Source organism: Coregonus clupeaformis, chromosome 26 (genome assembly GCF_020615455.1).
Source record: "Coregonus clupeaformis isolate EN_2021a chromosome 26, ASM2061545v1, whole genome shotgun sequence".
Lineage (NCBI taxonomy): Eukaryota > Metazoa > Chordata > Actinopteri > Salmoniformes > Salmonidae > Coregonus > Coregonus clupeaformis.
The window spans coordinates 35,091,588-35,117,557 of NC_059217.1; the positions used below are offsets into that span (position 1 = coordinate 35,091,588).

Below are 25,970 nucleotides of genomic sequence, written 5' to 3' on the forward strand. Positions count from 1 at the left end.
GATTGGAGTGTACTATGTAGGGGTTGTAGAATTCCGTAAACGTTCCTTCAACCAGGATTTCTGGAAAGCCATGGAATTTTGGGAACGTTTCTGAAATTCTACACTGTATTACAGATCAAATGTGTTATTTTGAATGTCATTTCATAACGTGTGTTTTCTTTCTGAACCCCCCCCCATACAGAGTCTGGCCAGCCCATCTGTGGTAATGGGTTAGTGGAGCCAGGGGAGGAGTGTGACTGTGGATACAGCGATCAGTGCAGAGACCAGTGTTGCTACGACGCCGACCAGCCTGACAACAGGAAGTGTAAACTAAAACCCAACAAAGTCTGCAGGTAAGATAAGATGACAGGAAGATAACCTGACAGGAAGATAACCTGACAGGAAGTTAACCTGACAGGAAGATAACCTGACAGGAAGATAACCTGACAGAGTAGCTGTGGTCCAGGAAGTTAACCTGACAGAGTAGCTGTGGTCCAGGAAGTTAACCTGACAAAGTAGCTGTGGTCCAGGAAGTTAACCTGACAGAGTAGCTGTGGTGCAGGAAGTTAACCTGACAGAGTAGCTGTGGTCCAGGAAGTTAACCTGACAGAGTAGCTGTGGTCCAGGAAGTTAACCTGACAGAGTAGCTGTGGTCCAGGAAGTTAACCTGACAGAGTAGCTGTGGTCCAGGAAGTTAACCTGACAGAGTAGCTGTGGTGCAGGAAGTTAACCTGACAGAGTAGCTGTGGTGCAGGAAGTTAACCTGACAGAGTAGCTGTGGTGCAGGAAGTTAACCTGACAGAGTAGCTGTGGTCCAGGAAGTTAACCTGACAGAGTAGCTGTGGTGCAGGAAGTTAACCTGACAGAGTAGCTGTGGTCCAGGAAGTTAACCTGACAGAGTAGCTGTGGTCCAGGAAGTTAACCTGACAGAGTAGCTGTGGTCCAGGAAGTTAACCTGACAGAGTAGCTGTGGTGCAGGAAGTTAACCTGACAGAGTAGCTGTGGTCCAGTGTTAGGTTCTGTCTAACAGTGTCAAAATGACGTGGATTGATGTGTGCCGAGGCCTATTTCTGTCATTTTGTTATTTTGTGTCAGAAAGGGTGTATTTGCCATAATACTCATTGAAACCTTTCATCACTCCCTCCAACAGTCCTAGCCAGGGCCCGTGCTGTACTCCTGAGTGCTTCTATAAGGGCCGTAATGAGAAGTGTCGTGAGGAGTCTGAATGTGCCCACCAGGGCATGTGTAACGGGGGTACGGCCCAGTGCCCCACCTCTGAACCCAAGGCCAACTTCACCGCCTGTCACGGAGAAACTCAAGTCTGCCTCAACGGGGTGAGTGGGTACCTGTAGTGTATAAACCTATCATCTAGTTCTGTACCAACGTATTCCAGGCTCTTCAACTCCTCAACTCAGCCCAGAATCTGCTCTGACCTGCGCTGTTTTTTATTTCTGATAGAATGGAATGCTTCTCATTTTCATTGGGTATGTTGTCTGCTAGGTTGATCTGTGTCTTGTCCAATCAGTCACCACGTATGAATTTTCCTCACAGGGAAATAAAAGTTATGTATTTTCTTACTAGCACTGACTTTGCTGATAGCTATTTTATTGAGAAAAAAATCTACTTACTCTGACTAGCTAAGCTAAATGCACTAACTTTAAGTCGCTCTGGATAAGTGTCTGCTAAATGACTACGATGTCAAATGATAGCTCATCCCTTCCATGTGTTCCTCCAGGGCTGCTCTGGCTCCATCTGTGAGAAGTATGGTCTGGAGGTCTGTACCTGTGCCAGCGTGGAGGGAAAGGACGAGACTGACGAGCTGTGCCACGTCTGCTGTAGTGACAAGAGTGAGTCCTGCTACAACACCTCACTGTCCTCTCCTGACGTTCACTTCCTGACGTTCACTTCCTGACGTTCACTTCCTGACGTTCACTTCCTGACATTCACATCCTCACTGTCCTCTCCTGATATTCACTTCCTGACATTCACATCCTCACTGTCCTCTCCTGACGTTCACTTCCTGATATTCACATCCTCACTGTCCTATCCTGACGTTCACTTCCTGACATTCACATCCTCACTGTCCTCTCCTGACATTCACTTCCTGACATTCACTTCCTCACTGTCCTCTCCTGACGTTCACTTCCTGACATTCACTTCCTGACATTCACTTCCTGACATTCACTTCCTCACTGTCCTCTCCTGACATTCACTTCCTGACATTCACTTCCTCACTGTCCTCTCCTGACATTCACTTCCTGACGTTCACTTCCTGACATTCACTTCCTGACATTCACATCCTCACTGTCCTCTCCTGACGTTCACTTCCTGACATTCACATCCTCACTGTCGTCTCCTGACGTTCACTTCCTGACATTCACATCCTCACTGTCCTCTCCTGACATTCACTTCCTGACATTCACATCCTCACTGTCCTCTCCTGACATTCACTTCCTGACATTCACTTCCTGACATTCACATCCTCACTGTCCTCTCCTGACATTCACTTCCTGACATTCACTTCCTGACATTCACATCCTCACTGTCCTCTCCTGACATTCACTTCCTGACATTCACTTCCTGACATTCACATCCTCACTGTCCTATCCTGACATTCACTTCCTGACATTCACATCCTCACTGTCCTCTCCTGACGTTCACTTCCTGACATTCACTTCCTGACATTCACATCCTGACATTCACATCCTCACTGTCCTCTCCTGACGTTCACTTCCTGACATTCACTTCCTGACATTCACTTCCTGACATTCACATCCTCACTGTCCTCTCCTGACGTTCACTTCCTGACATTCACATCCTCACTGTCCTCTCCTGACATTCACTTCCTGACATTCACATCCTGACATTCACATCCTCACTGTCCTCTCCTGACGTTCACTTCCTGACATTCACTTCCTGACATTCACTTCCTGACATTCACATCCTCACTGTCCTCTCCTGACGTTCACTTCCTGACATTCACATCCTCACTGTCCTCTCCTGACATTCACTTCCTGACATTCACATCCTCACTGTCCTCTCCTGACGTTCACTTCCTGACATTCACATCCTCACTGTCCTCTCCTGACATTCACTTCCTGACATTCACTTCCTCACTGTCCTCTCCTGACATTCACTTCCTGACATTCACTTCCTCACTGTCCTCTCCTGACATTCACTTCCTGACATTCACTTCCTGACATTCACATCCTCACTGTCCTCTCCTGACATTCACTTCCTGACATTCACATCCTCACTGTCCTCTCCTGACGTTCACTTCCTGACATTCACATCCTCACTGTCCTCTCCTGACGTTCACTTCCTGACATTCACATCCTCACTGTCCTCTCCTGACATTCACTTCCTGACTGTCCTCTCCTGACATTCACTTCCTGACATTCACTTTCTCACTGTCCTCTCCTGACATTCACTTCCTGACATTCACATCCTCACTGTCCTCTCCTGACATTCACATCCTCACTGTCCTCTCCTGACATTCACTTCCTGACATTCACTTCCTGACATTCACATCCTCACTGTCCTCTCCTGACATTCACTTCCTGACATTCACATCCTCACTGTCCTATCCTGACATTCACCTCCTGACATTCACATCCTCAGTCCTATCCTGACATTCACATCCTCACTGTCCTATCCCGACATTCACTTCCTGACATTCACATCCTCAGTCCTATCCTGACATTCACATCCTCACAGTCCTATCCTGACATTCACATCCTGACATTCACTTCCTGACATTCACTTCCTCACTGTCCTCTCCTGACATTCACTTCCTGACATTCACATCCTCACTGTCCTATCCTGACATTCACATCCTCACTGTCCTATCCTGACATTCACATCCTCACTGTCCTATCCTGACATTCACATCCTCAGTCCTATCCTGACATTCACATCCTGACATTCACATCCTGACATTCACATCCTCACTGTCCTATCCTGACATTCACATCCTCACTGTCCTATCCTGACATTCACATCCTGACATTCACATCCTCAGTCCTATCCTGACATTCACATCCTCACTGTCCTATCCTGACATTCACTTCCTGACATTCACTTCCTGACATTCACATCCTCAGTCCTATCCTGACATTCACTTCCTGACATTCACATCCTCAGTCCTATCCTGACATTCACTTCCTGACATTCACATCCTCAGTCCTATCCTGACATTCACATCCTCAGTCCTATCCTGACATTCACATCATCAGTCCTATCCTGACATTCACATCATCAGTCCTATCCTGACATTCACATCATCAGTCCTATCCTGACATTCACATCCTCACTGTCCTATCCTGACATTCACATCATCAGTCCTATCCTGACATTCACATCATCAGTCCTATCCTGACATTCACGTCGTTTTAAGACTTATATTGGAGAGGTATTATGTCCTTACCAGGTTTAGCTAAATTCCAGATGCATTCCAAAAGTTCCTGGGTGTTTCAGAAATCCCAGTTTGAGGATTCCTTCATGATTTCTTGAATCCAATTCAGGATTTCTGGGGGAAAAAACAGGAAACTTTTCTGGAATCGTTCAACCTTACTTGCCAGCTTGTATGTCAATGTTTAAAGCTATTTGAGATTCTTTATGTAATGAATATGAATAGCGCTAGAAAATATGAAATTATTATTGACTCCTGTGATTTGTCTTGTGTTGCAGTGAACCCCAACACCTGCAGCAGTACAGGCTCAGAGAAGCTGGCCCGGTTCTTCAATAAGAAGGTCACCACGCTGCCCGCGGGGTCTCCCTGCAACGACTTCAAGGGCTACTGTGACGTGTTCATGAAGTGTCGGCTGGTGGACGCTGACGGCCCCCTGGCCAGGCTGAAGAAGGCCATCTTCAACCCTGAGCTCTATGAGAACATTGCAGAGTGGATAGTGGTACGTAGCTTATTGACTGACTCTTCGACCCTGAGCTCTATGAGAACATCTCAATGGATAGTGTGATGTGTCGTTGCTGACTTGACTGTATTTTAATATCATATCATTTTCACACTACTGCGCTGGCCTGGTTTTGTATACACCGTATTGCTAGAAAATAAAATATCAGCGCAGGCACAGTACTGGTCAGGTTGGCATGATGGTGTGAAAAGGGTATTTGAGTGTTCAAAACTGACCAGTGGTTTTCAACCGATGTAAAGCGACACGCTGGTGTGCCCTTGGGGAACTCTCATGTGTGCCGCGAAAAACGTATCCTAATCTTAATTTTAAAAAAAAATTTAACACTCACTTATAAACGTGACCTGTGGGAATGCACATGAAATGTTGACTTGGGAGCACCAGCTCAGATAATACATTGAATGTCACATGGTTCCGTCTGTGTCGCTGTTTTCAAGTCCAGTGTTCTCAGGCTGTTGTTTTATATTAGTACCGTATCATTCGAGGGGGCGCGCGTCACAAAGCAAAGTCATTTGCACAATTGTACTTTAGACTGTGAGAACCATTTAGCACAGGCAAGTCTGAACAGGCTTAGCTGTACCACAGCCTCCGCCATAGGAACAAACAGAGCATGGCTTTGTGTCCGTGGTTACCATAGGAACAAACAGAGCATGGCTTTGTGTCCGTGGTTACACCTTCACAATGAAGAAAAAAAACCTCTTGTCTCCTAGCTCAATCCGTTCAAAACAAAATATATATATTTTTACCAGAGCTACTTTCTGATGCGGATTCGCGGGATGCTCTTAAAGGGGTACACACAAATGAATCATCATGAGTAAGGAACTATGGAAATAGTTCAAATAAACCCTATTTAATCTTTTTTTTTTTTTTTTTTTTTACGTTTGGCACAGAAAATAGATGATTTGCAGTACGGATCAGATGAGATGGAGGTCATTAAAAACGAAATAAATTATTAGGAAAAGTTTGTGTGCCGCAGAAATGTTTATCCAATCAAGGTGTGCCACGGTTGATAAAAAAGGTTGGGAACCACTACAGTAGATGTCACGATATACCCTTGAATGTATTTTTGTATGAATGTGTGTTTTCCAATGTCTTAATTCCAGGCTCACTGGTGGGCAGTGCTGTTGATGGGCATCGCTCTGATCATGTTGATGGCTGGCTTCATTAAGATCTGCAGTGTCCACACCCCCTCCAGTAACCCCAAGCTGCCCCCACCCAAACCACTACCAGGTGAGTGTCCACACCCCCTCCAGTAACCCCAAGCTGCCCCCACCCAAACCACTACCAGGTGAGTGTCCACACCCCCTCCAGTAACCCCAAGCTGCCCCCACCCAAACCACTACCAGGTGAGTCTCCACACCCCCTCCAGTAACCCCAAGCTGCCCCCACCCAAACCACTACCAGGTGAGTCTCCACACCCCCTCCAGTAACCCCAAGCTGCCCCCACCCAAACCACTACCAGGTGAGTCTCCACACCCCCTCCAGTAACCCCAAGCTGCCCCCACCCAAACCACTACCAGGTGAGTCTCCACACCCCCTCCAGTAACCCCAAGCTGCCCCCCACCCAAACCACCACCAGGTGAGTCTCCACACCCCCTCCAGTAACCCCAAGCTGCCCCCACCCAAACCACTACCAGGTGAGTCTCCACACCCCCTCCAGTAACCCCAAGCTGCCCCCACCCAAACCACTACCAGGTGAGTGCCAGTAGTCCCACCCAGCTCTCCCACACAAACCGCTAGAGATATGAGCCATCTTCTCAACGGTCTTATCGGCTACTTAGTATTGTTTTTCTCTGCGGTAGTTTTGTGGGGGTGCGCTACAAAATCTTCAAAACGATGGAGTTGTAAAAAAAAATGTTACGTTTTGGGAACTGGAGCAGATGAGACAAATAAGAGCTGGCGATTGAATAGTTGATAGCTTTTGAACTAATCCGTCTCCCTCCCTCAACCCCAGGTACGCTAAAGAGGAGGAGAGCCCAGCAGCACGCCCGGGAGGCCAGGGACGCCCAGGTGCACCAGTCCCAGCCCCACCACGGGGGTGTCGGTCACGGCCAGCACCACCCAGTCTCTGGAGGCCAGCGGCAGCAGCCCTCACGCCAGCCCCAGCCCCAGAGACACCACCGCAGCCAGGGCCAGCCCAGGGAAAACTACCAGATGGGCCAGATGAGACGATGAGCCGTGGGGACCGCTCGGGGTGGGGACCGCTCGGGGTGGGGACCGCTCGGACAAGATGCTCCCTCCACCGACTGCTCCATGCCATGCCTTGCCTCCTCCTTGTGCCTATCTATGTAACTGGTGGGATTGGGATTTGAACCGATTTGTGGAATTTTAATCCAGGTCTCCAGGGTGGGAATCTGACGTCCTAACCATTTTAGATCGAGAGGATTTTCTTTAGATTTTTCTGGATTAGGATAGATAGAATCAAGGGAAAGGCTTTGGTTTCTACACACTTTTTATGATTTCCTCTTAGTCTAATAATGAAGGAGTCGGTGGGTGGACCTGGGTGGGAATCCCACCGTTTACACCGAACAGTAGGATAAAACACTTGCTTCACTCCATCCAAAGAACAGCCTGAACTGGTTGTTTACCTTCCTCATACCCTCCATCTACAATCAAAACAGAGTTGAGAAAGCGAAAATAAACGGACCCCCTCCCAACGACCACAACTGGAACCTGCAAGCACGGCTGACCTCTTCAGTCTTCATCCAGCTGTTTTCTGTGGCTCTCTAGGTGGAGTGGATTCCAACATCAGCCATTTTGGCGGATGGTCATTTTATTTGATCATCTGCCATTTTGTCTTTTTGTGGAGTGGATGTGACCATTGGCCATTTCCAATGCAGTAGGTCTGTGGTCTGCATCTTTTCCCATCAATTTAATTTTCTCTCTCTCTCTCTCTCTCTCTCTCTCTCTCTCTCTCTCTCTGTCTCTGTCTCTGTCTCTGTCTCTGTCTCTGTCTCTGTCTCTGTCTCTGTCTCTGTCTCTGTCTCTGTCTCTGTCTCTGTCTCTGTCTCTGTCTCTGTCTCTGTCTCTGTCTCTGTCTCCTCTCTGTCTCTGTCTCTGTCTCCTCTCTCTCTCTCTCTCTCTCTCTCTCTCTCTCTCTCTCTCTCTCTCTCTCTCTCTCTCTCTCTCTCTCTCTCTCTCTCTCTCTCTCTCTCTCTCTCTCTCTCTCGAGTGCCAAGGAGTGGAGGAATGGAATGGTTTCATCACGTGTAGCTTTAGTACCTTCGGTCATGTTTCTCTTTTGATTTGCAAAGTCCCTCCTCTTGAGTGAGAACACCCGTACGTTCCGTGGCTCCTGGTTGGTCGAAATGTTTTGTCAGCCATCTTAGCCAGGAAGTGAAGTAAAAAAAAACACACTTAGGAGATTTTCTGCACTTGTGATTACGACACAACGTTTCAACGACACAACGTTTCAAACAAAACTGCGAAACGACACACAGCTCTTCTCTTGGTTTCTCCATGTAGACTGACTGTCTTCTGCATGTGACTCAACTATTTCTTCTACTGTAAATGTACGTATGATTCTTTACTGTTTTTGGTTAGTACTGTACTCTCAGGACAGTAACAATGTACGTATGATTCTTTACTGTTTTTGGTTAGTACTGTACTCTCAGGACAGTAACACAAATGAAGGTATCTGGAAGAGTAAATGGGTGAGTTCTGTGGACTGGACGCTGTAGTTGGAAATTGACAGCATTTCACCCGATCAAGTTCTCCTTTTACTGCAGTGATGGAATCATATGGATGGAGGTCTCCATGTGTTTAGGGTCCGGTTGCCAGATGCTAGGTTCAGGGGATTTAACTAAAAGGTCACCACCATATCCCGCAACTTCTCACCTTTTTGACCTTTTTGTGACGTTCAAGATCTCTCTCACCTTATGATGTAACAACTAGGGCTGTGGCGGGTCACGAAATTTAGTCAGCCGGTGATTGTCAAGCAAGTAACCGTCGGTCTCACGGTAATTGACCGTTAATTAACAAAAACATTTAGCATCTCCTGGCTTCCACATATAGCCAGTGATGCAGACCTTTGGAACATCTACAATTTTAAAAAGTCTAATAAATCCATGTAATATAGCCTACACCTTCACAATAAATCCATTATTTATTTTCTACAGGTCTAAAGAAGCATGATATGAAGAAAATCTAGTCTAATTCAGAAGAACAGAATAGCATACTCTGAGTTGTCCTTATGTTAGGCTCTGATCTGGCTATGCCATATGGCTGTGGGCTACACTAATTAATTTAACAGACAAGATTTGCTTAGAATTCCGTGGCATTATTTTATAGTATGAAGACTACAATTGAACAAAGCTGAATAAAATATAAATATTTTCTCCAAACGGTTTGAGGGAGTGCGCACGTGCGGCTATTCTGTGTTGAGCGGTTAACAAAGAAATAGGTATTCCTATATGGTTAATTTAGAGTTATTAATGTACCTTTAGTTGTTCTACAAACGTTGGGCTATATGTTTTGATTTTTTATACATTGTAAGACTGCATGATGAGACTCTAATGATGATTTGAAAAAAGTCGCTTGAAAGGCATGAGCTCTGCTTTGTTTTTTTTGCGCAGGCTGTACACACTGCAATAGTCTCTCATTCACAATTTGACAAGCACTTGATAATGCCTCAAATTTCACGGCGTCATCCCCTTTGTGGCTGTAATGCACCCTAAAAAAAATCCATGCCTTTTGCAGCCTGGAGTGCTGGTTTGTGCCCTTCTCCCTGAGTGCTGCGCAATCCGAAGCGCCTCTCACTCACACCGCTCTCCATCACGCGATCGGGTCTTTCTCACAGGCTACAAGTGAAGACAGACATCGGGGATGCAACTGCGTGCGTCCTTATCCAATTCCGAGGTGCATATTGAAGATATTGGAAAAACTGTCCACATTTACTTTTCGTCAGCCAACAAGATGAGTCGGCCTAACGAACAGCAAAAGCACTAGCCTATGTCAATCTACTATCCCCCCATAGTACAAAAGATGACCTATTCTGTGCAATAAATTAATTTTCCAAACATAGTCTGGGACAGTTGTGGGGTGCGATAGATCCCAAATTAATACAACCACTAGCATCAAAAAACCTGTTTTAAGCAATGAGCCTGACGCAACAGATCAGAACGTTTGGCTTAAAATGTTGATAAACTATTCAGCTATTTCTTCACATTATAAGCGCAGCAATGCGCACATGGCAGTAGGCTATAAGCGCAAATGTTCCATTAGCGGGGAAAACACTATCAAAAGTGACCGCAAATGCGACTATGCACGAAATGCTTTTATTATAAAGGTGCATTTTTTATGGTGAAAATTATCTTCTCCAAACTTGAAACTCATGCGCTGCTTATGTATACCAGTTAGCCTCTAAACCCCTTGTAAAGCGGATGAATGTGCTTAATTTTAAGAAGTTATTTGGCCACTTTAGTTGTGATACAAACCTTATTAAAACATATAGGCCTATGGGCTCGGCTACATGAGGTGTGCGACTACGATTCGGAAAAAGTCGCAAAAATTGTTTCTTATGCTGGGCATCATTCACAAGTGATAATATATCATTCACAAGTGACAGGCTAATATTGTCACCCATCACACTATTCTTGATTTAATCTTGTCTTTTACATTTACTAAATAATATATGTGTGAAATTTGTTTTGATTTAGAATGGACCATTATCATGCACCTGTCTTGAAACAGGGGCAGCGGGAAAAAATACATGTCATCTATGCACTTAAATAGCGAATGGAGGACACTTTTCCCATGGTTTATTTTCATGCCAGCCAGGTAGGCTGGCAGGTAGGCTATACTCCTGTTTTAAAGAGAAGCAATGTGCTTAATATTAGGAAAGTTGAGAAATAAGTTTAGTAGGCCTAGCCTATAGAAAGCTGAAGGGATCCTCCTCTTTTTAGTAGAGGCCATCACTCTGTTTTCTCACGCAATTGCATAGCCTGTTGAAATGTTGCGCAACATGATTGTGTTTGATTAGATTTCCGATTACATTAGCATTGATGTCAGAGTGATTAGAGGGACAATAGAGTGCTGAGTACCAGGCAGTTAGCAAGTTTGTTAGGCTACTAATGACCAGCAGCAGCATCAGACCTCGGAGAAGCCTAATAACCGTGACTAAACGGTCACGTGGAATTTGACTGCCTTCATGACTCTTGACCGCCGGTGTGGCGGTAATACGGTCACCTCAACAGCCCTAGTAACAACTTGCTCCGATCACGTTATGATTTAATGACTTGTTCTGATCACGTCATGATGTAACTACTTGCTCTGATCACGTCATTATGTAACTACTTGCTCTGATCACGTCGTGATGTAACGACTTGTACTTTATTTTTCTTTGATATGTTTTGATGCAGAAGAATAGAACTAATAACCACTAACGGAAAGCTGCTGATTCTTGCCTGTTGTAGTAGAGGTCAGTGATGCGTTTTAAGGGACATGTATAAGGCAGGCTGAGCTAGGCTAGGCATAGTGCGTTATTCAAAATGGCACCTTATTCCCTATTTAGCCCTATGGACCATGGTCAAAAGTAGTGCACTATGTAGGGTTTAGGGTGCCATTTTGGACACACACCGACTTTAGTACAGAGTGCATTAATAATGTTACATTGCTTTGGTTTTACGTAAGTGAGGAAAATACATATAAAAACAATTCCAGAATGGATGAAGAAAAATTTTTTTTTGTTAAATTGACATACTGTTAGTTTTCAAATCGTTAAGTCTGACATTTTTCGATGTGGGCATGCAGTCATGATTTTTTTATTTATTTTTATGTGACTACGGTTGATTGACAAAGGTCTGCTACATAAGTGATCACAGCTAGCTGATCACTTTCCAGTGATAGCTGCGGTTGACTAATTGGGTCTTTTTTAACCTGTAGGACAGACGGCAGGGTGAGGAGTTATTCCAAACTGTCACTAACACTATGTTTAGAGCTAGAATCTGGATTGAACGGTAATTTCCCCGTCTCCATGCGTTGGTCTCCTGTCCTGTAACAACAGTGTGTTTGGATGCCTGGTTTGGGTTCATTAGGCACAAAACGGACTGCAGAAGGGAGGGCCTACTTGGATTTGTCTAATAAGAAATTTTTGTTTTTTCCATTACAAAATGTTTTTGAAGGCGTTTTCTGTCGTGTGCCCTAATGAACACTACCCTGTCGTGTTGCTCCACTGTGTCCTTTACAGAGGTGAAGAGTTACTGTGGGCCTTTACATTAGTTAACATTGGTGTGCTATACATGTCTTTGTACTTGTGAGTCATTCATTTATGAACGAGTCATATCTTTTCTTTATCATTACCTTTTTATGTAGGAAAAGCCAGTAGGAAGGTCTCTAAAAGCCATGCACTAGTTTGAACGGAAGTCTCATAGCCTGGTCCCAGATCAGCTAGTGCTGTCTGGCCAACTCCTATGGTAATCGTCATGCCAAACAGTGATTTGACTATGATTTTAGCAAGACGAACAGCTGTGGGTCCTGGATAGAAGTGTCAGGTTTTGATAGAGACTGAGGCAGTAGTACTAGGTGTTTACTCCTGCCCTTAACACTACAAAGACAGTAGGTTGGGTTGACGTGGCAACAACATTTGGAACATAGCCTAGATCATGTAAACAACTTTTTTAGCTAACTCGCGTGCTTCCTGTTCTGGGCCCATGCACACACACTGACCCCAACCATACTGTTCTGGGTCAGATCTGTTCTTTTTAACACTATCGTGCTGACCCCAACCCATACTGTTCTGGGTCAGATCTGTTCTTTTTAACACTATCGTGCTGACCCCAACCCATACTGTTCTGGGTCAGATCTGTTCTTTTTAACACTATCGTGCTGACCCCAACCCATACTGTTCTGGGTCAGATCTGTTCTTTTTAACACTATCGTGCTGACCCCAACCCATACTGTTCTGGGTCATTTCCAGCACGGTTCCAGCAACTATGGTGGATGTGTAACCTGGCCAGGGCAGCATAACTTGGTTTGGCTCAGCTCGGTTCAGCTCGGTAGTGTGAAAAGGGTTAATTGTCTCTATAGGGGACTTAGGGGCTTGTCTGTCTTCCATTTGAATCCCGTATTTTCTCATTGCTGAATGACTGGGAGACTGGTCGCCAAATTCATCATAGAGTTTTTCTGTAGAGAATGAAGCCGTTTTTAAAATCATCTGACCAGCTAGCACACCCCACAGTACACTAACCCAGACTTATTTCCTTGTAAACTTGTACAGTTCTTGGATAAAACAAATTTTTTTTAAGATAAAAAAAATCTTAATTTTTGATACGTCTTTTTTTGTGTGTTCTAAATCCAGAGAAAATCTGTTCAGAGACGAAACCTCCCCTTCTCAAAACCTTCTCAGTAACACTTGATTTGAAGGGAACCTACGTATTTTATAACCTATTCATAAACCATACATAACACATTTATAAGCGGTACATAAGTATTTCATAGTAGACATAATTTATTAAATGCTTACACACTGATTATGAACGTGTTATTTATGGATTATGGATGTGTTATAAAGTCCTTATGTAGGTACCCTTCAAATAAAGTGTTACCGACCTCCCTTGCCTGGGTTATGCGCTTATCTGTGCTAGTTGAAATGGGATTAGTTTTAAATATTATTATTTTTATTCTCCACCATCATGAAAATGGTAAAAACCAATTCAGTGTGATGGACTAAATGTTTAATTCATTCACATTTCGTTATGTCTGTTATCCTGTGGCATGGTTTGGGTTTAATTTTTTAATTTCGTAGTCTTCATGATAAAAAAAAATGAAGTTTCTAAATATAAAACGTGCACTGAAATGTCCAAAATTGAGTTGAAAATGTTGTAGGTGAAATGAAGATGTAGGCCGAAAGAACACGATGATTAAAAAGTAAAAACTACTGTCTGATTTTAATGTTCACTGTGTTTTATACAGTATCAAACATTTTTGTTCACTTTGAACATTTTTACTAAGAAATTCAAAAATGTATTGTAATTTTTTTGGAGTACTTGAAATGCATTAATTAAAAGACTCGTTCTAAATAAATTGGATTCTGATTCACTGTATATATATATTTTTTTAATGTATTATTTGAATAAGATTTTTATTTAGTTCTATTGGTGTTCTGTTGTAATTTCTCACCAGACTAATTCAGGTTTGGACTATGGTATTTCAGTGTGAATGCAGTTGTAGCTTTGTCTGCTTCCTGTATTTATTTTGTTATAGGCTTGTTATATTTGGTCATGCTGGGAAGATATTTTCAACCCTAAAACCACATTGATCTCCTAGATATCCATATCCTAGAGAGGGTATTTAACTGATGTTATTCTAGCCTATAACCAAATAAAATATATACCAATTGGCAAGTGTCTTCAATGACATTTTCAACCTGTCCCTGACCGAGTGTGTAATACGTAAATGTTTCAAGCAGACCACCATAGTCCCTGTGCCCAAAAACGCCAAGGTAACCTGCCTAAATGACTACAGACCTGTAGCACTCATGTCTGTAGCCATGAAGTGCTTTGAAAGGCTGGTCATGGCTCACATCAACACCATCATCCCAGAAACCCTAGACCCACTCCAATTCGTATACTGCCCCAACAGATCCACAGATGACGCAATCTCTATTGCACTCCACACTGCCCTTTCCCACTTGGACAAAAGGAACACCTATGTGAGAATGCTGTTCATCGACTACAGCGCAGCGTTCAACACCATAGTGCCCTTAAAGCTCATCACTAAGCTAAGGATCCTGGGACTAAACACCTCCCTCTGCAACTGGATCCTGACGGGCAGCCCCCAGGTGGTAAGGGTAGGCAACAACCAATCTGCCACGCTGATCCTCAACACGGGGTCCCCTCAGTGGTGCGTGCTTAGTCCCATCCTGTACTCCCTGTTCACCCACGACTGCGTGGCCAAGCACGACTCCAACACCATAATTAAGTTTGCCGACGACACAACGGTGGTAGGCCTGATCACCGACAACGATGAGACAGCCTACAGGGAGGAGGTTAGAGACCTGGCCGTGTGGTACCAGGACAACAACCTCTCCCTCAACGTGATCAAGACAAATTAGCTGATTGTGGACTACAGGAAAAGGAGGGCCGAGCACACCTCCATTCACATCGACGGGGCTGTAGTGGAGCAGGTGAAGAGCTTCAAGTTCCTTGGTGTCCACATCACCAACAAACTATCATGGTCCAAACACACCAAGACAGTCGTGAAGAGGGCACGACCATGCCTATTCCCCCTCAGGAGACTGAAAAGATTTGGCATGGGTCCTCAAAAGGTTCTACAGCTGCGCCATCGAGAGCATCCTGACTGGTTGCATCACCGCCTGGTATAGCAACTGCTCGGCATCCGATCGCAAGGCACTACAGAGGGTAGTGCGTACGGCCCAGTACATCACTGGAGCCAAGCTTCCTGCCATCCAGGACCTCTATACCAGACGGTGTCAGAGGAAGGCCCTAAAAATTGTCACAGACTCCTTAACAGCTTCTACCCCCAAGCCATAACCTGGACTATTTGCATTGACCCCCTTTTTTTTACACTGCTGCTACTTGCTGTTTTATTATCTATGCATAGGCACTTTACCCCTATCTACATGTACATATGACCTCAATTACCTCGACTAACCTGTACCCCCCGCCCATTGACTCGGTACCGGTACCCCCTGTATATAGCCTCGTTATTGTTATTTAGTGTTACTTTTTTTTTTTACTTTAGTTTATTTAGCAAATATTTCCTCACTCTGCACTGTTGGTTAAGGGCTTGTAAGTAAGCATTTCACTGTAAGGTCTGCACCTGTTGTATTTGGCGTATGTGATAAATAACATTTCTATTATATCTATGTATTGTATTGTAAAGAAACCTATAGAATCGTGTCCATACAGTATGGTTTCCATGGAAACCACCGGACGATAGCGCGTCAGGACATGTGGTGCGTCATTGATTTGTCAATACAGATCCTCCAAAACACTTAACAGTACAGTGGCTGCAATGTCACCCATAACGATTGAATAGGTTCGATAAACTGCAGGAGCAGCAGTCTCTTTTTTTCAGTTATGTATCTACTGTATGTAGGCTGTTGCTGGTCTGGCCATATTCTACAAATCAAATTAGCCTGAAATCCAGATCTGCTAACGTTCCACTTTGTGTACATTTACATTTAAGTCATTTATATTAGGAAAGTTGAGAAATAAATATAGTAGGCCTAGCCTATAGAAAGCTGATGGGTTCCTCCTCTTTTTAGTAGAGGCCATCACACTGTTTTCTGGCGCAATTGCATAGCCTATAGAAATGTTGCGCCACGTGAGCTCATGGGCTCTCATGAAGTGTTTGATTAGATTTTCAATAACATTTGCATTGAAGTCAGAGTGATTAGAGGGACAATAGAGAGCTGAGTACCAGGCAGTTAGCAAGTTTGGTAGGCTACTAATGACCAGCAGCAGCATCATCAGAACTTGGAGAAGCCTAATAACCGTGACTAAAAACGGTCACGTGGAATTTGACTGCCTTCATTGTGACCGCCGGTGTGGCGGTAATTCGGTCACCGCAACATCCCTAGTCTGGACACCACCCTCTGCAACTGGATCCTGGACTTCCTGACGGGCAGACCACAGTCTGTGAGGATTGGCAACAACACCTCCTCCACACTGACTCTTAACCCAGGGGCCTCCCCAGGGGTGTGTCCTCAGTCCTCTGCTGTACTCCCTGTTCACCCACGACTGCGTGGCTTTTGCACGAAACCAACTCCATCATCAAGTTTGCTGACGACACCACGGTTGTAGGCCTGGTAACCAACAACGATGAGTCAGCCAATAGGGAGGAGGTAAGTGAACTGGCGTTGTGGTGCTATGACAACAACCTCTCCCTCAACGTCAGCAAAACAAAGGAGTTGATTGTTGACTTCAGGAAGCAGAGGGAGGGAACATGCCCCGATCAGCATCAACGGGACTGCAGTAGAGAGAGTCACGAGTTTTAAGATCCTCGGCGGCCACATCACAGAGGACTTGTCATGGACCAACAACACCACCCACTCTTGTCAAGAGGGCGCAACAGCGTCTCTACTTCCTAAGGCGGCTGAAGGAATTCGGCATGCCACCCCGGGGGGTCCTCTCCAAATACTACCGCTGCACCATTGTGTGCATCCTGACCGGTTGCATCACAGCCTGGTACGGGAAATTGCTCCATCCACGACTGCAAGGCCCTCCAATGGGGGTGGTGAAGACATCACTGGGACCGTGCTCCCACCCATCCAGGACATCACTGGGACCGTGCTCCCTCCCATCCAGGACATCACTGGGACCGTGCTCCCTACCATCCAGGACATCACTGGGACCGTGCTCCCTCCCTTCCAGGACATCACTGGGACCGTGCTCCCTCCCATCCAGGACATCACTGGGACCATGCTCCCTCCCTTCCAGGACATCACTGGGACCGTGCTCCCTCCCCTTCCAGGACATCACTGGGACCGTGCTCCCACCCATCCAGGACATCACTGGGACCGTGCTCCCTCCCTTCCAGGACATCACTGGGACCGTGCTCCCACCCATCCAGGACATCACTGGGACCGTGCTCCCTCCCATCCAGGACATCACTGGGACCGTGCTCCCTCCCATCCAGGACATCACTGGGACCGTGCTCCCTCCCATCCAGGACATCACTGGGACCGTGCTCCCACCCATCCAGGACATCACTGGGACCGTGCTCCCTCCCATCCAGGACATCACTGGGACCGTGCTCCCACCCATCCAGGACACCACTGGGACCGTGCTCCCTCCCATCCAGGACATCACTGGGACCGTGCTCCCTCCCTTCCAGGACATCACTGGGACCGTGCTCCCTCCCTTCCAGGACATCACTGGGACCGTGCTCCCTACCATCCAGGACATCACTGGGACCGTGCTCCCTCCCTTCCAGGACATCACTGGGACCGTGCTCCCTCCCATCCAGGACATCACTGGGACCGTGCTCCCTCCCTTCCAGGACATCACTGGGACCGTGCTCCCTCCCTTCCAGGACATCACTGGGACCGTGCTCCCTACCATCCAGGACATCACTGGGACCGTGCTCCCTCCCTTCCAGGACATCACTGGGACCGTGCTCCCTCCCATCCAGGACATCACTGGGACCATGCTCCCTCCCTTCCAGGACATCACTGGGACCATGCTCCCTCCCTTCCAGGACATCACTGGGACCGTGCTCCCACCCATCCAGGACATCACTGGGACCGTGCTCCCTCCCCTTCCAGGACATCACTGGGACCGTGCTCCCACCCATCCAGGACATCACTGGGACCGTGCTCCCTCCCATCCAGGACATCACTGGGACCGTGCTCCCACCCATCCAGGACATCACTGGGACCGTGCTCCCTCCCATCCAGGACATCACTGGGACCGTGCTCCCTCCCATCCAGGACATCACTGGGACCGTGCTCCCTCCCATCCAGGACATCACTGGGACCGTGCTCCCACCCATCCAGGACATCACTGGGACCGTGCTCCCTACCATCCAGGACATCACTGGGACCGTGCTCCCACCCATCCAGGACACCACTGGGACCGTGCTCCCTCCCATCCAGGACATCACTGGGACCGTGCTCCCTCCCTTCCAGGACATCACTGGGACCGTGCTCCCTCCCTTCCAGGACATCACTGGGACCGTGCTCCCTACCATCCAGGACATCACTGGGACCGTGCTCCCTCCCTTCCAGGACATCACTGGGACCGTGCTCCCACCCATCCAGGACATCTAATCGAAACGATGCCTGAGGAAGTCACGCAGAATCATCAAGGACCCCACACACACCTCAGCCACGAGATGTACTCTCCTTTAACGTCTGGCGGACGGTACCGGAGCATGAGGTCTGATACCAACAGGCTCAGAGGCAGTTTCTATCTACAAGCCGTCAGACTGCTGAACACTTGAACTGGACTGACCACCTGCTCTGATTCTCCGCACCTTAGCACGCACGCACTCACTCACTCACTCACTCACTCACCACACTCACACACTCACACACACACACACACACACACACACACACACAACTGCTGCTACCAAACTCTTATTATACTGCTCGGTGTATACACTGCCCCCCATCCCCCCCTTCCCCAATAGACGTGTAAATATTGGACTATAAATGGTTCCTTCCTGTATTCTACTGATGCTAACATGTTTATTCTATTCTACTGAGTCATTTACTTTATGTTCGTATTCTTATCTTTTATTATTTCTTATTGTTGTTGCATTGTCCAGAAGGAACCTGCAGTAAGCATTTCATTGGACGGAGTATACCATGTGTATCCGGTACATACGACTAATAAAACTTGAAACTGAATAATAATAGTAATTATACTAATAATGTCCAATATTCACAGAAAAACACAGTCAACACCAAAGCCTCTCCCCAATGTGACATTTTGGTATGAGAATCTCTTCAGGCCAAAGTGGCTTCAAATCTGTCAATGAACATCTCAGCCTCTGAGACCATGATCCAGGATAACAACAGTCAGGGTATGGGACCAGGCTAACTATGACAGTCAGGGTATGGGACCAGGCTAACTATGACAGTCAGGTTATGGGACCAGGCTAACTATGACAGTCAGGGTATGGGACCAGGCTAACTATGACAGTCAGGGTATGGGACCAGGCTAACTATGACAGTCAGGTTATGGGACCAGGCTAACTATGACAGTCAGGGTATGGGACCAGGCTAACTATGACAGTCAGGGTATGGGACCAGGCTAACCATGACAGTCAGGTTATGGGACCAGGCTAACTATGACAGTCAGGTTATGGGACCAGGCTAACTATGACAGTCAGGTTATGGGACCAGGCTAACTATGACAGTCAGGGTATGGGACCAGGCTAACTATGACAGTCAGGTTATGGGACCAGGCTAACTATGACAGTCAGGGTATGGGACCAGGCTAACTATGACAGTCAGGTTATGGGACCAGGCTAACTATGACAGTCAGGTTATGGGACCAGGCTAACTATGACAGTCAGGTTATGGGACCAGGCTAACTATGACAGTCAGGGTATGGGACCAGGCTAACTATGACATTCAGGTTATGGGACCAGGCTAACTATGACAGTCAGGTGTATGGGACCAGGCTAACTATGACAGTCAGGTTATGGGACCAGGCTAACTATGACAGTCAGGTTATGGGACCAGGCTAACTATGACAGTCAGGTTATGGGACCAGGCTAACTATGACAGTCAGGTTATGGGACCAGGCTAACTATGACAGTCAGGTTATGGGACCAGGCTAACTATGACAGTCAGGGTATGGGACCAGGCTAACTATGACAGTCAGGTTATGGGACCAGGCTAACTATGACAGTCAGGTTATGGGACCAGGCTAACTATGACAGTCAGGTTATGGGACCAGGCTAACTATGACAGTCAGGTTATGGGACCAGGCTAACTATGACAGTCAGGTTATGGGACCAGGCTAACTATGACAGTCAGGGTATGGGACCAGGCTAACTATGACAGTCAGGTTATGGGACCAGGCTAACTATGACAGTCAGGTTATGGGACCAGGCTAACCATGATAGTCAGAGTATGGGACCAGGCTAACCGTAATCTAGCCTCCTTGTAACACAGCAGCAGGTTGGTAGTTGTCCATGTGTCTGTAAGAATAGGCCTGGTTACTCAAGCTCAGCTCTTGTCCTCTCCAGAGCATCTACAGGACAGTGCATACAACATAATTAATTCAGTGATCTGGCTCGAAGAACCAATCCCATAGCCGTTACTAAAATATATATATGGCTCTAATTGCTATCAAACTGTGTGTGAGTGTGTCGGTGTGCGTGCATGTTTGTTAAAGCACCTACACACAGCATGCAGCCTCAGCGAGGGAGGGCAGAGATGGGGAGACGAGACCCTGAACGTTGTAGATGGCCCCTAGGTTCTGCAGTAACACGGCTCTCAGAAGAAGACTGTCTGTAGACCGTGTGGCACAATCTACCAGAGGACTGTGTCTCGTCTGTGTAGTGGTGGTGCAGTCTCTACGAAAAACTGTGGTCTGTAGAGTGCAGTCTGTGGTGTGGTCTGTATAGTGCAGTCTGGGTAGTGCAGTCTGGGTGGTGCAGTTTGCCAGTGTTGTCTTGGTAGTGCAGTCTGGGTAGTGCAGTCTGTGGTGAAGTCTGGGTAGTGCAGTCTGTGGTGCAGTCTGGGTAGTGCAGTCTGTGGTGCAGTCTGGGTAGTGCAGTCTGGGTAGTGCAGTCTGGGTAGTGCAGTCTGGGTAGTGCAGTCTGGGTAGTGCAGTCTGGGTGGTGCAGTCTGGGTAGTGCAGTCTGTGGTGCAGTCTGGGTAGTGCAGTCTGGGTAGTGCAGTCTGGGTAGTGCAGTCTGTGGTGCAGTCTGGGTAGTGCAGTCTGTGGTGCAGTCTGGGTAGTGCAGTCTGGGTGGTGCAGTCTGGGTGGTGCAGTCTGGGTAGTGCAGTCTGGGTAGTGCAGTCTGGGTGGTGCAGTCTGGGTAGTGCAGTCTGGGTGGTGCAGTCTGGGTAGTGCAGTCTGGGGTGCAGTCTGGGTAGTGCAGTCTGTGGTGCAGTCTGGGTAGTGCAGTCTGGGTGGTGCAGTCTGGGTAGTGCAGTCTGGGTGGTGCAGTCTGGGTAGTGCAGTCTGTGGTGCAGTCTGTGGTGCAGTCTTCCAATGCCTCTGTAGAGCAGGTCTCTGCCTGGGAACTGACCCATGGTACTGTAGGGAAGTCATCATCCGACCAGGGAAGAAGACGGTAGAGACCTGTAGAGGTGCCATATTGGTCATATTACAACCTATGTGTTGTGATAATTACATTGTTTGCTCTATAAACAGTTAGTTAATATGCCTTGACACCGTGATATATAGGCCTAAAGGCCGAGACAATAAGAAGACACAGTGGCAGAATAAATTCAACCACACCTTTTGTTTTTATCAAAAAAAACGGATAGCAACACCTGTCCGGTGAAGTCCACAAAGCATATTGCATGTACAGTAACAGACAGTTACATGACCTACAGCATGGTCAAACAAGGTAATGTTTCCGACATTTTCGGACCACTAAACAACTATTGATTTAGAACCACAGAGAGTTACCGCAAGTCGCAAAGAAACCAGGAGCTGCCTCCACTACTCCAGCACCATTTCAACTTCAACATTTCAACATCATCAAATCACCTCTGCTTAGTCTAATACAGTCACAACTAAAAGTTACCAAAAACCATTTAGCCCAATCAACAAGTTAAATATGATGTAGCTTTCCATGGTTCTGTTTTCTGTGTGTGTGTGTGTGCGTACAAGTAGAAAACATGTTGACTCACCCTACTTGTAGAGAAACACCAATGCCATCCTCCTCTCTTTCATGTTGACGAAACGCTCTATCACTCTGTCATACAGTACACGCTTTTATTTTGTGTTGTCCTCGGCTACCTGGCTAAGATGCTTGCTCGCTAGCCTAACTTCCATTCATGGGCAACGTTAGCTAGTTAACATTAGCCTTCTACATCTAGCTACATATTGAACTTCCATCCTCCCAGGCCAGGGGCACAACAATGTATGAATTAATGGTTGGATCAGAATCGCCATTTAATATAATCATTGGCCAGTACGGAGAATTAAGTAAAACCACAAGTCCAAATCCATATTTCCATCCCATGGCTAATTTAGGAAAGGGACAATTTTAGCTAGCTGGCTAGCTAGCCACCGGAGGACAACAACACAACGAGATGCAACAATTCAAATTGTTCTGTCAATGACGAATGCTCTCAATGGGATTTGATAGGAGTGACACCAAATCCAAACTGGCTTCCCTTGACACTTTCTTTTTGGTGCGCCAGGACCAATCACAGTTGAGCTCGCTCGGTTTAACTCAATGCTGATTGGCTAATTTTTGATACTTTTTTCATCAAGGGAGGTCAGATGCTCGCTGGCTTCCCTTGCCTTCAATGCTATGGGCGGCAACAATTTCATACCAGTTTGGACCAGACAGCATCAGATAGATGGCCTACACATAGAGAGACAGAGGGGGCGCTGTTTCGCACGCTCTGATGCTTTCTCCTGTGAGAAATGTTCAGCCTCTTTTGCCGAATTGAAGGAAAATGATGGAACACAGAGAGATGAAAGACACATTATTTTATGTTAAATATATATATATATATATTGGTCAATGTTTATGGGAAGCCTGGCTTCCCTTGGCATCCTGGAAACAGATCTGCACCATACCTGTCAGCCTGACATCAGTCACTCCCTCTCTGCGGTCCTGGAGACCCCCCCCTTGCAGCAGCTCTATAACCCATCTCTCGGATGTCTTCCCACCCCAGTAGAGAAGGGTTCCCCAACTGGTGGCCCGCGGGTGATTTTTTTGTTTTTGTTTGATCAGATCATCCTGCCCACCTTCCGGAGCAAATCAGACGCCATTGTGACTGGATATCTTACAAGTGTAGACAGATCTGGACAGTGAAACCATTTTTAAATAATATTTTTTTTCCCACCCTCTAAAATTATTGACAGGTGGCACCATTGACTGATTTCATCAATATCTGTCTTACGATAAATAAATAATGTTTTGAAAGAATAGCTGTGAAATAATTATCATAAAGGAAAGTGCCGGACCAGGAAATCTGGTCACAATGCAGACACAGTGGATGGATAACAGACACCATTTTAAAACCATGTGTAGACACATTTCTGGAAATATGGGCACAATCAGAATGTGCATTCGGAAAGTATTCAGACCACTTCATTTTTTCCACATTTTGTTACATTACAGCCTTATTCTAAAATTGATTTAATTGTTTTTTTCCCCCTCATCAATCTACACACAATACCCCATAATGACAAAGCAAAAACTGGTTTTTAGATTTTTTAAAAATGATCTGAATGAAAGTTACATCTTGGTTTCATCAGACCAGAGAATTTTGTTTCTCATGGTCTGATTGCCTTTTGGCAAATTCCAAGCGGGTTGTCATGTGCCTTTTACTGAGGAGTGGCTTCCGTCTGGCCACTCTACCATTTTGGAAGGTTCCCCCATCTCCACAGAGGACCTCTGGAGCTCTGTCAGAGTGACCATCGGGTTCTTGGTCACCTCCCTGACTAAGGCCCTTCTCCCTCAATTGCTCAGTTTGGCCGGGCGGACAGCTCTAGGAAGAGTCTTGGTGGTTCCAAACTTCTTCCATTTAAGAATGATGGAGGCCACTGTGTTCTTTGGGACCTTCAATGCTGCAGAAATATTTTGGTACCCTTCCCCTGATCTGTGCCTCGACACAATCCTGTCTCGGAGCGCTACAGACAATTCCTTCAACCTCATGGCTTGATTTTTGCTCTGAAATGCACTGTCAACTGTGGGACCTTATATAGACAGCTGTGTGCCTTTCCAAATCATGTCCAATCAATTGAATTTACCACAAGTGGACTCCAATCAAGTTGTAGAAACATCGCAAGGATAATCAATGGAAACAGGATGCACCTGAGCTCAATTTCAAGTCTCATAGCAAAGGGTCTGAATACTTATGTAAATAAGGTATTTTTTAAATATTTTTTTTACACATTTGCAAAGATTTCTAAAAACCTGTTTTCATTTTGTCATTATGGGTTGTTGTGTGTGTAGATTGATGAGGGAAAAAATGAATTTAATAAATTTTAGAATAAGGCTGTAACATAACAAAATGTGGAAAAAGTCAAGGGCTCTGAATACTTTCCGAAGGCACTGTAATATTATAGATTCAATAAACAAAGTAATAAACAAAAGAGGTCTCTCCTACCATGATACTTTGTATGACAGGCCGACGCAGACCTCTCCATAGCCTGCATACCTGCTATAAAAAAGGTACTATCTAGACCCTAAAACGGTTCATCGGCTGTCCCCATAGGAGAACCCTTTGAAGAATGCTTTTTGGTTCCAGGTAGAACCCTTTTGGGTTCCATGTAAAACCCTTTACACAGAGAGTTCTACATGGAACCCAAAAGAGTTCTATATGGAACCAAAAAGGGTTGTCCTATGTGGAAAGCCAAAGAACACTTTTGGAACCCTTTTTTTCTAAGATTGAATAACTCCTGACTGCCCTCTGGAAGAACATTAGTGCCTTGTCCAGCCTGTGTTGTGCCTCGTAGGCCAGGCCCATGTTGAAATAGAGGTCTCCATCGCCATCAGTCCAGCCGTACAGTCTCTCACCAGGTCCTTCAGACCTTTCTGGGGTTTACCTGCATTCACATAGACTGCCCCGAGGTTGAACAGAAAACAGTACTGGCGCTGGGGAGAGGATGGATCTTCACAGGAGGACAGGAAGGCCCTGTAATAGCGAGAAAGTGATTTGTCTTGCGAATGCTGTGTTTGACGACTCCTTGGGGCTGAGGACCTCCCAGATGCAGCTCGGCTTGGTGATCCTCAGGTTAATCACAGACATTCCACTAGTCAATCTACGAACAGAGGGATTCAATGGAGACATCAATTGCATGATACAGTGATAACAGCCTTTTTTATGATTCAATGGCTCACAAATTACAATTCTTACTTCCCACTTGTCAAGGTGGTGTTCTGAATAATATTAATATTTATTCGCACACGCTTTAAAAGCAGCCAGTCATTGGATTCCCTCATATTACAGAACAGGAGCCTTTGTGAGTCTGTCTGCTGGTTAAATGAATGGCCAAAAGTGATGGCATTATGCAACAGGTTTTCCACCAACAAACTTTTATCAGTGTGTGTTTTGCGCCAAGCCTGGTTCCATATCTATTCAACTCCTATGGTTGTTGTCATGTCAATGCCCAAAGGAGTTGTCAAGACAACACAAACAGATCTGGGACCAGGCTATTTCGCTCCTCAGTGCTATGATAACAAGTTTTACTAAAAAAATACAATACACAATTTTCACATTTTTATTATGCATCCAAGTAATAATATTTGTTTACACAAACAGGAATACATTTGTCACATTGAAGTAGTTTGGATACTATTTCCATGACAACAATACAAAATCAAAAACAGTAAAAGCACAACAAGTAAATAAACGTAATAATGTAATATTATACAACGGCGACAAAACTTTTAACTGCCATACATGAACTTCATGAACCGTAACAGTAGTTGTTGTTATATTTA

General features: G+C 45.8%; 1 protein-coding gene across 1 annotated transcript in view; it reads left to right on the plus strand.

The window, feature by feature from the left end:
- The window catches only part of LOC121540691 (disintegrin and metalloproteinase domain-containing protein 10-like), a 29,622-nt gene extending 21,774 nt beyond the window's left edge, over window positions 1–7,848 (plus strand). Inside the window, exons 11-16 of the mRNA XM_041849725.2 lie at window positions 182–332; window positions 1,130–1,313; window positions 1,715–1,826; window positions 4,669–4,889; window positions 6,011–6,137; window positions 6,862–7,848. Of these exons, the coding sequence (XP_041705659.1) occupies window positions 182–332; window positions 1,130–1,313; window positions 1,715–1,826; window positions 4,669–4,889; window positions 6,011–6,137; window positions 6,862–7,082 (1,016 nt within the window). The 3' untranslated portion in view covers window positions 7,083–7,848. The remainder of the gene's footprint in view (window positions 1–181; window positions 333–1,129; window positions 1,314–1,714; window positions 1,827–4,668; window positions 4,890–6,010; window positions 6,138–6,861) is intronic.
- The last annotated feature ends 18,122 nt before the right edge of the window (window positions 7,849–25,970 follow it).